Source organism: Orycteropus afer, unplaced genomic scaffold (genome assembly GCF_000298275.1).
Source record: "Orycteropus afer afer isolate SDZICR_OR568_19922 unplaced genomic scaffold, OryAfe1.0 scaffold00195, whole genome shotgun sequence".
Classification (NCBI taxonomy): domain Eukaryota; kingdom Metazoa; phylum Chordata; class Mammalia; order Tubulidentata; family Orycteropodidae; genus Orycteropus; species Orycteropus afer.
Window position 1 is genome coordinate 2,914,552 of NW_006921782.1, and position 16,046 is coordinate 2,930,597.

Consider the following 16,046-nt stretch of genomic DNA (forward strand, 5'->3'; position numbering starts at 1 on the left):
GTTGGAGGATGGCCTCCTTCTTTTCCATAAGGGTCATTTCATTGGACTTCTGATCTTTGACTAGGTTTAAAGAAGTACAAAAGCCCACTGTGAACTACTTTAATACTTGCATGTTTTCCCTAATGTATACTGACATAGTACAAATTATGCTTGAATATTGTTATTAAGTGTTGTGGAGTTGGCTCCAACTCTTGGCAACCTTATGCATAACAGGATGAAATGTTGCCCAGTCTTGCACCATCTTCAGGATCATAGGTACGGTTGAGTTTGTTGTTGTGGCTATTGGGTCAGTTCATCTTATTGAAGGTTTCTCTCTCTTCTACCAGTCTTTTTTTTTTAAAACTTACTGTGATTTGGGTGAAATTTTATAAAGCAGAATCATTTATATTCAACAGCTCCTATGCATTATGTTTTTTGACACTGATTACAAGCCCCACAATTCTCAAAATCATTTGATTTTTCTCTTCCCACTTCCTCCCTGTGGTTCCCCTTTCTCTGTGTCCTTCTTGCCTATGCATTCCTACCTCCCTACTTTTCTCCCTGTGCAAATGCTGTACTTCTAATCCCCCTTAGTTGATTGTTCTAAGGAGTGCATCTCCCTAGTGCAATTGTTCAGCTCATAGCCCTGTCTATTATTTGGCTGACAGTTAACCAAGGGAATGAGTCCAGTTCCAGGCCTGATGGGTGACTAGAGGCCATAGTCTTGGGAGTTTCACTAGTCTCTATCTAATCCGTAATCTTGGTCTTTTTAATGTCCTTGTTTTGTTTTTTAATTTGTCCCACATTTTTATCCCACTCTATCCAGTCTGTTGTTAGGTATCATCGAGTCATCTCTGACTCATGGTGACCTTATGCACAGCAGAATTAAACAGTGCCCGGTTCTGTGCCAGCCTCATGATCCTTGCTATACCTGAGCCCAACATTGCAGTCACTGTGTCAAACCATTTTATTGAGGGCCTTCTCCTTCTTTGTTGACTCTCCACTTTACCAAGCATGCTATCCTCCAGGGAATTGTTCCTCCTGACAACATGACTGAAGTAGGTGAGACAAAGTCTGGACATTCTTGCTTCCAAGGAATATTCTGCCTGCATTTTTTCCAGAACAGATCTGTTAGTCTTTTTTAACAGTCCATGGTACTCTCAACATTATTCGCCAACACCACAACTCAAAAGCATCAACTTTTTTTTGGTCTTCCTTATTCATTGCTGAGCTCTCACATGCGTAAGAGGTGATTGAAAATACCATGGCTTGGGTTAGCCTCACCTGAGTCTTCAAGGAGACATCTTTACTCTTCAGCACTTAAAGAGTTCTTTTGCAGCATATTTGATCAATGCAATACGTCTTCTGATGTCTTGACTGCTGCTTTTAGTGGTGTTGACTGTAGAACCAAGTAATACAAAGTCCTTGTAAACGTTAATCTTTTCTTCATTTATTATTGTTTTTTATCAGACCGGTTGTGAGAATTTTTGTTTTCTTTATATTGAGGTGTAATGCATTCTGCAGAATGTAGTCTTTAATCTCTATCCAGTCTAGAATCTCTAATTTTGATCCCTTTCCGAGTGGTTGGCAGTGGTAGCCATACACCACCTAGTCCTTCTGGTCTCAGGGTCATATAGGCTGAAGTTCTTATGGTACATTAGTCCTTTGGGCTAATTGTTCCCATGTGTTGTTGATTTTCTTCACTCTTCTTTGCTCTGGACTAACAAAAACCAAACTCATTGCTGCTGTTGATTTGGCTCTGACTCATAGTGACCCCTTCTTGGGTTTCCAAGGTGGTATCACTATGACAGTAGATTGCCTAACCTTCCTTCCAAGGAGTGGCTGGTGGGTTTGAACTAACAGCCTCCTGGTTAGCAATCAAGTGCTTTAGGCACTATGCCATCAGAGCTCCCATGCCACCAGACTAGGAGAAATTAATAGTGGCAGCTATGATGGCTGTCCACAAGCTTTTAATACTCCAGTCACTACTCACCAAAGTAAAATGTACAACAATATTTTTGGGTAGTATGTTGTGCCAGTTGATCTTGATGTCCCCTATGACCATGGTCCTCAGCCCACACATCCAGTGACTCAGTCTCTTAAGGTACTTAGTTGTGGTGAAGAAATTAACCTAACTTTGTCCCCTGTTAGCTCTATACTGTATATGAGCAATTTTATAGCACATACAAATAACACATGTAGGAATATCATCTGTCCAGTCTATCTATGGTTGTAGTTATAGTCCTACTTGCCTACCCATACCTGGTCTTCTTGCCTATCTACTTAGGTATCCATACATAGATTAGTGTTTGCTTTTACTGATAATGCACTATTGTATATGTAATAATATCTACCTCATTTTCTATACCTTTTGTGCACCTCTCTGTGTCTTTCTTTTCCTTAGTGATATTGTACTGTTCACATGCTTTTATTATATCATCTTCCTTTTCATCCAAATCAACACCTGCCTCTTAACTAGTGAGCAATTTTACCTCCCTCCCCCTACTATACCTGGTAAACAAGAAACAGACTTTCCTTCCCTGTGTAAACCTTTCCTTGATTTTTTATAATAATGGACTCCTACAATATTTGGGAACTCTGGTAGCATAGTGCCTAAGGCACTTGACTGCTAACCAGAAGGCTGGTGGTTCAAACCCACCAGCCACTCCTCGGAAGGAAGATAGGGCAATCTACTTCCGTAGTGATACTGCCTTGGCAACCCAAGGAGGTATCGCTATGAGTTGGGTCTGACTCTATGACACACAACAACAACAACAACAACAATATTTGTCCATCTGTGATTGCCACTTCTCTTTCTTGATGACATGTCCAAACCATCCTTCCTTCTGAGAGCATTTTGCTTGTATTTCCTCATAGACTGATTTGTTAGTTCTTCTGGTAGTTCATGGTAAATTCAATAGTCTTTTACAAAATAAGTAAATGTTTGCTGGGTTTCACGTATATCCATCAGCACTTCATTCTAGTCCCTTTCTGGGTTGCACACGGTTCTGATAGACATAAAAACTACATGTATGTTAAAGAAAATGCTGCTTAGGACATCTTCAGTCCTTCAACTTTGCCTTTCAATTTGTTTAATCAAATTGACAATATTTTGGTTTAATTAAAGATGTTTTTAGGAAGAGACAGTGGTTTAAATCAGTAATTTTTAAAAACATTTAAATTCCAATGTTTTTTAATGAGAAATCTTGATGTATTACAGTAGAATGTTTATGGCTAACAGAAGTAGATACAGGACCAAGTTGTTACTTTGTTTGGAAGTTTGAGGTATTCTTATGCTAAATGAAAAAAGTTAAATGCATTGAGGAGTCCCAGGCAATGAATGATCCTATTTTTGGTTCAGAAAGTTAGGCATTTATAGATTTTTGCCAAAAGTTCTTTTGTAACAAAATAAATGCAAATGTTTGTACGTTTTAGAATGAACTCTAAATTTCTGTCACGTCCACTGGCAGGTAATTAATCGTAGCATTAATCACAGCAATATGTTTAGATATTCAAATAACTAATTTTTACCTCTGGTTTTCTTATCTTTGATTCTTAAATATTGATGAATCTTAAGGATCTTTTCTCCTAATGGGATTAGAAATTTTATTAGATCCAATAAGTTAGTATAATGATAACTTCATCTTATTCAGACCAGTATTTCCAAAATTTGAACATTTGTTTGAAAAGTAAAAATTTCATGTACTTTGGTTTAATTTATCAAACCCAAAACCCATTGCCATCCAGCTGATTACGACTCATGGTGACCCTATAAAACAGAATAGAACTGCCCTACATAGTTTGCAAGGCTGTAATCTTTATGGAAGCAGACAGTCACATCTTTCTTCTGTGGAGCAGCTGATGTGTTCGAACTGCCAACTTTTCAGTTAGCAGCCAAGCATTAAACCATTGTCCTCAAACTTCACCAATCATACAGCTCTCTGAAACAAATTAAACCAATCCAAACCAAATTCACTACCATCAATTTGATTCTGACTCATAGTGACCCCCTTTGGATTTCCAAGGTGGTAAATCTTACAGAAGTAGATTGCCCAGTCTTCCTTCCATGGAGTGGCTGATGGTTTGAACCACCAATCTTCTGGTTAGCAGTCAAATGCCTTAGGCACTATGCCACCAGATAGTCAGTATACAATACTAAGTCATAGTGATGAAGAGTTCTGAAAAAAATTGTAGGAACTCACAATGATATTCTCCATACATATAATGTACTACACTGGAATATCCTCTTCTGTCAGTTTACAGATGTGATAAATGAATGTAAAAATAGAAGAATTTTGAAATTCTCTCAAAAACATTAGGGTTTAGTTATTATTGTTGTTAGGTGTCATCAAGTCATTACCAACTCACAGCTATTCCATATACAACAGAATGAAACATTGTCCATGTTACTGTCTTTCTCACAATCATTGCTATATTTAAGCCCATTGTTACAGCCACTATTACAATCCATCTTATCGAGTGCCTTTCTCTTTTTCACTGACACTTTACTTTACCAAGCATGATGTCCTTCTCCAGGGACTGGTCCTTCCTGATAATGTAGCCAAAGCATGTGAGATGAAATCTCACCATCCTTGGGTCTAAGTAGCATTCTGGTTGCACTTATTCAAAGATAGCTTCATATGTCCTTCTGGAAGTCTTTGGCATATTCAATATTCTTCTCCAGCACCATAATTCAAATGTATCAATTTTTCTTTGGTATTCTTTGTTCATTGTCCAGCTTTCATATGCATGTGAAGCAATTGAAAACACCATGACTTGGGTAAGGTATCCCTTAATCCTCAAAGTGACATACTTGCCTTTTAACACTTTAAGGAAGTCTTTTACAGTAGATTTGCCCAATGCATGATGTAATTTGTTTTTTTTTGAATGTGGCTTCCCTGGGATCTTCAAATGCTAATGTTGCATGACTCAAAATGAAAAACACAGCTGCAAACATTTATTAGTAATTGGAGTGTGGAATGTAGGAAAATTGGAAGTTGTCAAAAATGAAATGGAATGCATAAAGATCAATATCCTAGGCATTAGTGAGCTGAAATGGACTGGTATTGGCCATTTTGTATCACACAATCATATAATCTACTATGCTGGGAATGACAAATTGAAGAAGAATGCTGTCACATTCATGATCAAAAAAAACAATTCAAGATCTAGCCTGACAATGCTGTCAGTGATAGGATAATATCCATATACCTACAAGGAAGACCAGTTAATAGGATTACTATTCAAATTTACACACCAATCACTAAGGCCAAAGATGAAGAAATTTAAGATTTTTACCAACTTCTACAGTCTGAAATTGAGCAAACATGCACTCAAGATGTGTTAATAATTACTGGTGATTGAAATGGGAAAGTTGGAAATGAAGAAGCATTGGTAGTTGGAAATTATTGTCTTGGTGACAGGAATGACACTGGGGATTGCAATGACAGAATTTTGCAAGACCAATGACTTATTCATTACAAATATCTTTTTTGGTCAATCTAAATGGTGACTCTGAAGCCAAGTGGAGTCAAAGTTCAGCTTGCATTTCCGGTTGAAGGCAGGTAAGTAAACATGATAACTCAGTTCCTTAAGAACTGAATGGAATGAAAGATCAATTTATACAATGTCTCCATGTTATCCCCTAGAAACAGGTGATAAATATGTTAATGTGTTTCAGCAGACAACTTGAAAAGTGACCTTGGTCCACAGACATGCATGCACAGTGAGACAAACAGGAACAAAGTTGCTAGGAACTGATATTCTCCCCTCTACCTAAGCCCCAGTCAGCTGATGACAGGAAGACAGTGTGACTCATCCAGTGCACAAGTGCACTGCATTAAAACAAGAACTGTCCCTTTGAACCAAGGCAAAGGAAATTTCAGCCAATCCTCTACTAATTCATGCCCAAATTCCTGAAGTTTTTATGAATATGTATAACCCCCTCTCCTGAAACCTTACAAAAACTGTAACCCGACCACCATTTGGGGAGTCAGATTTGGATACAGCCCTTGTCTTCTTGCATTGCCATTTTGCAATAAATAATTTTCTCTCCTCTTAACCACTCTGTGTGTAAACTGTTTTGGCCTAACTGGGCAGGGACCCATGTTTGGCCCTATTTCAACTCTACATGTGGACTTGGCTAGATGGAATACACAGATAAGAAATTGACTACATCTTTGGGAAGAGACAATAGAAAAGCTCAATATTCCCAGTGAAACAAGGCCAGGGCTGACTTGGAACAGACCATCAATTGTTCATATGCAAGTTTAAGTTGAAGCTGAGGAAAATTAAGCAAGTCCACAAGAGCCAAAATATGACCTTGAATTTAGAGACCTGAATTCCCTGAATTTAGAGACCATGTGAAGAACTGGTTTGATGCACTGAACATCAATGAATGAAGACCAGACAAGTTGGAGGAAGACACTGAAGACATTGTACATGAAGAAAGCATAAGGTCATTAAAAAGCCAGGAAAGGAAGAAATACCAAAATGGATGTCAGAAAAGACTCTGAAACTTGCCCTTGAACAGAGAGTAGCTAAAGCAAATGGAAGAAATGATGATGTAAAAGAGCTAAACAGAAGATTACAAAGGGCAGCTCAAGAAGAAAAAATAAATTATTAAAATGTAATGTGCAAAGACCTGGAATTAGCAAATCAAAAGGGAAGAACACATTTGGCATTTCTTAAACTAAAACACTTGAAGAAAATATTCAAGCCTCAAGTTGCAATATTGAAGTGTTCTCTGGGTGAAATATTGAATTACGCAGAAAGCATCAAAAGAAGATAGAAGGAATTCACAAAATCACTATACCAAAATGAATTGGTTGTCTTTCAAATATTTCAGGAGGTAACATATCATCAAGAACTGGTGGTATTAGAAGAAGAAGTCCAAGCTTCACTGAAGACATTGATTAAAAACAAGACTTCAGGAATTAGTGAAATTCCAATTGAGATGTTTCAACAAACGGTGCAACACTTGAAGTTCTTCCTCATCTCTGCCAAGAAATTTGGAAGACAGCTACCAGGCCAACTGACTGGAAGAGATGTATATTTGTATTCATGCCAAAGAAAGGTGTTCCAACAGAATGTGGACATTATGGAACAACATCATTAAAACCACAAGCAAGTAAAATTTTGCTGAAAATACTTCAAAAATGTTGCAGGAGTACATCACCAGGCAACTGCCAGAAATTCAAGCCATATTCAGAATGGCATGTGTAATGAGGGATATCATTGCTGATGTCAGATGGATCTTGGCTGAAAGCAAAGAGTACCAGTAAGATATTTACTGTTTCATTGTGTTTTATTGACTCTGCAAAGGTATTTGATTGTGTGGATCATATCAAATTATGGCTAACATTGGGAAGAATGGAAATTCCAGGACACTTCGATGGGCTTGTGAGGAACCTGCACAAAGAGGCTTTGGGTTGAACAGAACATGGGGATATTGAGTAGTTTAAACCAGGAGGGGTGTGTTTCAGGTTTGTGTTCTTTCACCATACTTAGTCAATCTGTATGCTGAGCAAATAAACCAGGAAGCTGGACTACATGGATAAGAATGTGGCATCAGGATTTGAGGAAGACTCATTTACAACCTGCAATATGTAGAAGCCACACTTCCTTGCTGAAAGTGAAGAGGATTTGAAGCAGCTACTGATGAAGATAGTAGACTGCAGTCTTCAGTATGGATTACACCTCAACCTAAAGAAAACAGAAATCCTCACAACTGCAACAGTAAGCAACATCATGATAAATGATGAGAAAGGTTTGAGTTTGTCAGAGATTTCATTTTATTTGTATCTATAATCAACTCCCATGGAAGCATCAATCAAGAAATCAAATGTCATATGGCCTTGGCAAATCTGCTGCAAAAGACCTCTTTAAAGTATTTAAAGAGTATAGATTCACTTTGAAGCAAAGGTGTGTCTGGTGAAAGCCATGGTTTGTTCAATCTCATCATATGCATGTGAAAGCTGGACAATGAATAAGGAAATCCTCAGAAGAATTGATGCATTTGAATTATGGTGTTGGTGAAGAATATTGAATATACTATGGACTGCCAGAAGAATGACTGAATGATCCTTTGAAGTGACTATAATGAGATTTTGGGTTTTGTACTTTGGTTGTATTATCAGGGGACTGAGTCTCTAGAGAAGCATATCATGCTTGTAAAGTAGACAGTCAGTGAAAAAGAGGAAGTCCCTCACCAAGATGGATAGACAGAGTGCTGCAACAATGGACCCACACATAGCAATGATTTTGAGGATGGTGCAGGACTGGGCAGTATTTCTTTTTCTTGTACATAGAGTTGCTATGAGTTTGAACTGACTTGATGCCAAGTAACAATAGCTTCTTTGGGTGTTTATTATGGATCCAAGTAAAATGAAATTCTTGACAACTTCAACTTTTCCCTGTTTATCATGATGTTGCTTATTTATCCAATGAGGAATTTTGTTTTCTTTATGTTGAGGTACAATCCATACCTATGGTTGTAGTCTTTGATCTTCTTCAGTAAGTACTTCAAGGCCTCTTTACTTTCATTAGGTAAGATGGTGTCATATGCATATTGCAGGTTGTTAATGAGTCTTCTTCCAATATTGATGCCACATTCTTTTTTCATATTTTCCAGCTTCCCAGATCTTTGCTCAGCATACAGATTGAAAGAATACAACCTTAATGCACACCTTTCCTGACTTTTAACCATGCAGTTTCAATGACAGTCTTTTTTCAGTCCATGTGCAGTTTTCATAAGAGCACATTAGTGTTTTTTAATGCTATTCTTCACAATGTTGTCCATAGTTTATTATGATCCACTGAGTCAAATGGCTATGCATTGTCAATAAAATTTATGTAAACATATTTCTGGTATTGTCTTATTTTAGCATAGATCCATATGACATCAGCAATGATATGCCTTATTTCATGTCCTTTTCTGACTCCAGCTTGAATTTCTGGCATTTCCCTGTTGAGGTATCGTTGCAAATGTTTTTTGGATTTCCTTTGGTAAAATTTTACTTATGTGTGATATTAATGATATTGTGAGATAATTTCTGCATTCTGTTGTATCACTTTTCTTTGGAATGAGCACAAATGTCCTCTTCCTTTCATTTAGCTGAGTAGATGTCTTCCAAATTTCTTGGCACCTCAATTATTACTCTTTCCATTCCTGGACCATTTTTTTCATGACTCTGTTCAGTACAGCTTGGACTTCTTTCAGTACCATCAATTTTTTTTTTATCATATACTACTTCCTGAAATTGTTGAACGTGATCAACTCTTTTGGGTACAGTGACTCTGTATCTATTTCGTTTCCTTCTTCTTTTGATGTTTCCTGCATCATTCAATATCTTGCCAATAACCAAAATCAAACCCATTGCCATTGAATTGATTCTGACTCATAGTGACCCTATAGGACAGAGTAGAACTGCCCCCAAGACTTAATATCTTTATGGAAACAAACTGCCTCATCTTTCTCCAGTGGAATGGCTGGTGGGTTCAAACCACTGACCTTTTGTTTAGCAGCCAAATGCCTTAATTGTTTGCACCACAGGAGCTCCTACTTTGCCCATAGAACCCTTCAAAATTGCAACTCAGGGCTTGGTTTTTTTTTCTTCAGTTTTCTCTGCTTGAGAAATGCTGAACATATTCTTTGCTTTTGATTTTCTAACTTCAGGTCTTTGCATATTTCATTATAATACTTTGTCTTCTTGAGCTGCCCTTTGAACTGTTCTGCTCAGCTTTTCCACTTCATTATTTCTTCTATTCCTTTCAGCTTCTCTACTTTCAAATGTTCCAGAGTCCCTTCTGACATCTATTTTGCTCTTTTCTTTCTTCCCTAACTTTTTAATGACCTTTAGATTTCTTCACTGTGATAGTTATTAAGGTATTGTGTCAACTGGGCATGGCCATACTTCCCAGTGGTTTAGCAGTTATGATGTACTCATTTCCCATAATGAGATCTGATATATTATAATTACCTCCATGATGAGATCTGCTATGAGCAGGCAGTCAGTTGAAAGGGTGTGCAAAAGGGGCAAGGAAGCAGCATCTTCTTACCTCCTCTAACCCCACAAGAGGAGGACAGAAACACCACCAGCAGCCCAAAGCCTGTTCTTACAAGGCCAGACATGCTGTCACCCTCCAACCCTCTTACTAATCTTGTCACCAACTTAATCTCCTGTGGCACCCACCACCTCTCTGCTGGGCTTAATAATTTGCTGCAGTGGCCACACAGAACTCACAGATTATGGTGTTCATTAGGGAAGCAACAGGCTACAATCCAAGTTCCAGAACATGCATAGTCTCTCTCAGCCAACCTTCTCTCTCAGCCAGCAGTCTCTCTCAGCTGACAGTCTCTCTCAGTAGCATGTCTCTCTTTCAGCAGTGCATCTCTCTCAGCCAGCAGTCAGAGAGATCCTCTTCCGCCTCTAGGAGGACTCATTTTAAGGCTGGCAGAGTGGCAAAACTAACCAATCCCAACATCAGAATTCTATACACCTGAGAGAGAGTGAACTTCCCAGAAGATTACTTCATGTTTCTTCAGGTGGATGACTTTAACAAGCAGTTACTCAGTTGCTCACAGCAAAGTAGGAGTTAAAAAGACTGTGGCTAGAAAAGCCATACCATGTAATTTACTACACCGCAAGGAGTTTCCTCAGTGGTGTGGCTTGTTTCATATATATATATATATAAACATCCTGGCAAAGATCTCTGGCCTTCTTCTGGATCTGGTTCTTGCATCTGGCTTATCATCATCTCCAGTTTCTGCACTTGAACCAGTGGTCTGCAATAGTGTGTGCCAATCCTGGGATTGTTGCCTTCATTGCCTATGAGCCAACAATCTGCCATTTTTCCTGATGATCTTGGATTCTTCAGCCTCCAGAGCCCGCAGCCACTGGAGTGAGTCAGGAGAAGCCTCCAGCTTGACGTTTGACACCTGAACTTGGGATTTGTCAGCCTCTTCAACTGTATGAGCCATTTCCTTGAGATAAATATATAGAAAGAGCTCTATATACATAAGCTTCATTGATTTTGCTTCTCTAGAGAACCCATCCTAACACATTCATATATGATGTCTTTGATGCCATACCATAACTCATCTCATCTTCAGGTAATGTTTGATGCATGAAATCTATTTTTGAGATGGTGTCTAGTCATTTTAATTTTCCCTGGCTTTAACTTAAACTTGAATATGAGGAATTGATGGTTTGTTCCACAGTCAGCCCCTGGCCTTGTTCTGACTGATGATATTGAACTTCATCATCTGTTTCTATAGATATAGTCAATTTGATTCCTATGTATTCCATCTGGCAAGGTCCGTGTGTATAGTTTATGTTTATGTTGGTGAAAAATGGTATTTGCAAAGAATAAGTCATTAGCCTTATAAAATTCTATCATGTGATCTCTAACATCATTTTTGTTACCAGGGCCATATTTTCCAGCTACTGATGACATTTTACCATCTTTGTTTCCAGTTTTTGCATTCCAATTGACAGTAATTATCAATGTGTTTGTGTTGCATGATTAGTCTATATCAGACAGCATGTTGTTGTTGTTGTTGTTGTTATGTGCTGTCAAGTCAGCCCCGACTCATAGGGACCCCTCCTTGGGTTTCTGAGGCAGTATCACTACAGAAGTAGGATTGCCCAACCTTACTTCCAAGGAGTGGCTGGTGGGTTTGAACCACCAGCCTTCTGGTTAGCAGTCAAATGCCTTAGGCACTATGCTACCAGAGCTCCTATCAGACAGCATAAGTTGAATTAAAAATCTTCAGTTTCTTCAACTTTAACCTTAGTGGATGGGTCATAAATTTTAATAAAGCTCATATTACCTGATCTTCTTTTTACACATATAGATATTATCCTATCACTGATAGCATTGTACTTCAGGATAGCTTTTTAAACGTTTTTGACATTGTATGGGACGCCATTCCACTTCACTTTGTCATTCCTGGTATGCTGTTGTTGTTATGTTGTTAGATGCCTTCAAGGCAGCTCCGACTCATAGCAACCCTATGTACAACAGAACAAAACATGGACCAGTCCTGCACCATCCTTTACAATCCTTGCTGTACTTAAGCCCATCGTTGCAGCCACTGTGTCAATCCATCTCATTGAGGGCTGCCCCTTTTTCACTGACCCTCCACTTTACCAAGCATGATATCCTTCTGAACCAGGGAATGGTCCCTTCTTACAACAGGACCAAAGTAGGTGAGATGAAGTCTGGCCATTCTCACTTCCAAGGAGCATTCTCTCTGCATTTCTTCCAGGACAGATTTTTTCATTCTTCTGGTATAAAACAAAAAATGCAACATACTGCCGTCAAGTTGGATCCGACTCATAGCAGCCCCTCCTTGGGTTTCCGAGGCAGTATCTCTACGGAAGTAGATTGCCAACCTTCCTTCCAAGGAGTGGCCTATGGGTTTGAACCACCAGCCTTCTTGTTCACAGTCAAATGCCTTAGGCACTATGCTATCAGAGCTCCTAGTAGACCATATTATTGTCTGATTCAAAATGGCTGATACCAGTCCTTTTCAGCTCACTAATGCCTAGGATATCTATCTTTATGTGTTCCATTTCATTTTTGATGACTTTTAATTTTAGTAGATTCACACATTTAAATTATTAACGGACATTGGCAGATATTTCTTCTCATTTTGAGTTGTGCCACATCAGCAAATGAAGATCCTGAAACCTTTATTCCATCCAAGTCATTGAGATCAACTCTACTTTTAGGAAGTAGCTCCTTCCCACTTGTATTTCGAGTGCCTTCCAATCTGAGGTGCTCATCTTCCGGCACTGTATCAGATAATGTTCCACTGCTTTATTTAGGATTTTCACTGGCCAATTGTTTTAAAAGTAGACCACCAGGTCTTTCTTTCTATTTTATTTCAGTGTGGAAATTCCACTGAAACCTGTCCACAGTAGATGACCCTGTGGATATTTGAAATACTGGTGGCATAGCTTCCAGCATCATAGGAACACACAAGTATGAAGTCTATTCGGAGACAAAGCTGAGTTTAACAAAAATCCTACCTTTATGAGACATATGTGTTGACTTTAGCTATTAAATACCAGGGCCCTCCCTTTTTTGGATCTCATCCATTTATTACCCACATTTTTAGATTTCAGATTGTTGGTCTTACCTTAAAAGATAAGTGTAAGATCAGTGTCCTACTGTATTCCTGGGAAATTATTGATTGTTAAAGTTCTATGAGGTTACTTAAAAAAACTATATTCAAAACAGAAGCCTACTTGGATAGATAGAGGATATGTTGCATTCACCATGGGTTCATGATACCCAGCATACCAGTTACCGTTGCCATCAAATCAGTTCCAACTCATGGGTGTTCCATGATATCAGAATAGAATTTTGTTCCATAGGTTTTCAATAGCTGATTTTTTTGGAAGTAGATCATCAGGCCATTTATCTGAGAGGCCTTTGGGTAGACTGGAATTTCCAAGCTTTAGGTTAGCAACCAAGGAATGTTAACAATTTGCACCACTCTGGGACTCTACGACTTAGCATGTTGTTGTTGTTATGTGCCATTGAGTCGGCCCGACTCATAACGACCCCTCCTTGGGTTTCCGAGGCAGTATCACTACGGAAGTAGATTGCCCCATCTTCCTTCTGAGGAGTGGCTAGTGGGTTTGAACCACCAGCCTTCTGGTTAGCAGTCAAGTGCCTTAGCCTCTATGCTACCAGAGCTCCTACTACCTAGCATTGTTGTTGTTATTGTTATGTGCCGTCAAGTCGGCCCCTGACTCATAGCACAGGCACTTAGTATTTGTTAAATAAATAAATGGATGAGAATGTTGACATGATACTGGATGGATTATCTGAAAGATAATCTGTGATGGTTAAGGTTATGTGTCAACTTGGCTGGGCCTGGTTTTGAGTGGCTGGGCAGCTGGTTGTAGTTATTCCCCATGATGAGACTGTAAATCTACTCCATGATGGAATCTGCTGTGAGTAGCTGAGTAGATGCTTTAGGGATGTGGTCTGTGTACATAAGGAGAAGTTTTGGAAATGATCTTCAGCTTTTTGGCATGCTTGGATGCTGCATGTAGTCGAGTCTTCATTCAGCAGGCTGCCATGCCCTGCCAATCTTGGGACATTTTCTGGACTTGAATTAGTGGCCTGCCTTTATTTATATATATATATATATACACACACATAATCTTGAGACTGTGTCTTTTTACTTTTCAGTCTTGGGTTTGTCAGCCTCAGCAGCCAGCAGCTGCCTGAATTAAAAGAAACCTCTAGTTTCACTGGGCCAGGAGCAAGAGGCAGAGCTGAAACCCAAGGTCAAGGGGCTTTTACCCAGCTCCTGGCACTTTGAACTCAGAAAGCTTGCTTCCAAAATTGTAAGAGAACAAATCTGTTTGCTCAAACCACCCATTTTCCATTTTAATGGTATTTTCTGTTAGAGTAGCATGAAGTAACCAAAACATAATCTATCAGAAAGTTCAAACTATTCCAGATTTTTTGATGCAATAATAATGCATTGACCTTTTTTGTTTTGGGCAAAAGGGAAGGAGAACCTGAGTTCAAATTCAACAGTGCCACTAACTCATCTATGCACTCTATTAGTTTAGGCAACTCATTTAACTTTTCAGGTCCATGGCTGCCCCTTTTAGAAAATGAAAGGACTGTGTTGAATCTACTGAAAGACCTGTGAGCTCAAATGTCCTTTGTGACTTTGGCCAGATTTTCCATTCCAAGTCTACATGACCTGACCCTTTGGGGCTACTCCCTGAAGCCAATCTTAGGAAATGTGTTCTTCCTCCTTTCTCCTCCTTCAGCACCTACAAAAATGTATTCCCAATCTCATTACCTGTAGTTCTGTGAAAGGAATTTCACCAGAGAACAAGGTGTTTAAGGCATATTAATATAACCAGCTATAGGTACAAAAGAAAGTGAGAAATGCAGGCAAATAATCCAGCACTATCTAGTTTAAAACTCAGTTTAGAGTTTTGTTTGTTTGTTTGTTTGTTTTTTAGTTTCTTAATGTCTCTGTCCAATCACTTACTTGAGTCTGGCCTATTTTAAGCTGGTTTCTCTTCCTTTTTTCCCTTTTATTCCTCTTTCCTTTCTCTATACCTGAAAAATTTATTCACTAATACTAGTTGTATTCTAAATATTAGTATTCAGAAGACTAGTTGTCTTCTCCCAATGGATTTCTGAGATTAAGTTTCCCTAAATCTCTCATAAATGTGTTACACAGTGTAACAGCTTCTCCTGGATGAACTGTGCACCTACAGAGAACTTTGATCAACTCTTTGGGTATGTCCACTTCTTTGGGTACCTGGCTCTGGTGGGATTGTCTTTACTACTCTCTCCTAACTCTGGTCTTTCATGGTCCCCTCCCTTCATTCCTATTCCCCTTCCTTTCTTGCATCCCTTATGCCCCTGGATTGTTCAGGTGAGGCTTGTCCCACAGTCCAGCACCCGAGTCTAATCTGAGCCTTTCTAAATAGTCATTTTACCATTAAGACTGTGCACAGAAGCTTAAGTCCTTACCAAAGCAGCAGATATTTTGACAAACTGAGTGAGAGAGACAGAATGAATTGAGGGTAGCTCTTTCTTTACCCATGTAAAATATTGCTTTCTTGTATCATGCGGAAAGTGTCAGCTTCTTTCTGACTTTTTATGTTTTCCATCTCCTTTGCTTAATGTACTTAAAGAAAAAAAAAAACACTTTTGTTGTTGTCACATGCTGTGGAGTCAGTGCTATTCATAGCTACCCATGAACAACAGAATGAAATACTGCCAAGTCCTGCACCAGCCTCACAATTGATGCCATGCTTGAGCCCATTGTTACAGCCACTGTGTCAATCCATCTCATTGATGGTCCTCTTCTTTTTTGCTGACCCTCTACTTTGTTGTTATTGTTGTTACATGCCATCGAGTCAGCCAGACTCATAGCGACCCCTCCTTGGGTTTCTGAGGCAGTATCACTACGAAAGTAGATTGCCCCATCTTCCTTCTGAGGAGTGGCTGGTGGGTTTGAACTGCCAGCCTTCTGGTTAGCAGTCAAGTGCCTTAGGCACTATGCCACCAGA

General features: G+C 39.0%; 1 protein-coding gene across 1 annotated transcript in view; it reads left to right on the plus strand.

The window, feature by feature from the left end:
- Positions 1 to 5,484: 5,484 nt before the first annotated feature.
- The window catches only part of GAP43 (growth associated protein 43), an 88,210-nt gene continuing 77,648 nt past the window's right edge, over positions 5,485 to 16,046 (plus strand). The window contains exon 1 of the mRNA XM_042781914.1: positions 5,485 to 5,543. Within this exon, the coding sequence (XP_042637848.1) occupies positions 5,485 to 5,543 (59 nt within the window). The remainder of the gene's footprint in view (positions 5,544 to 16,046) is intronic.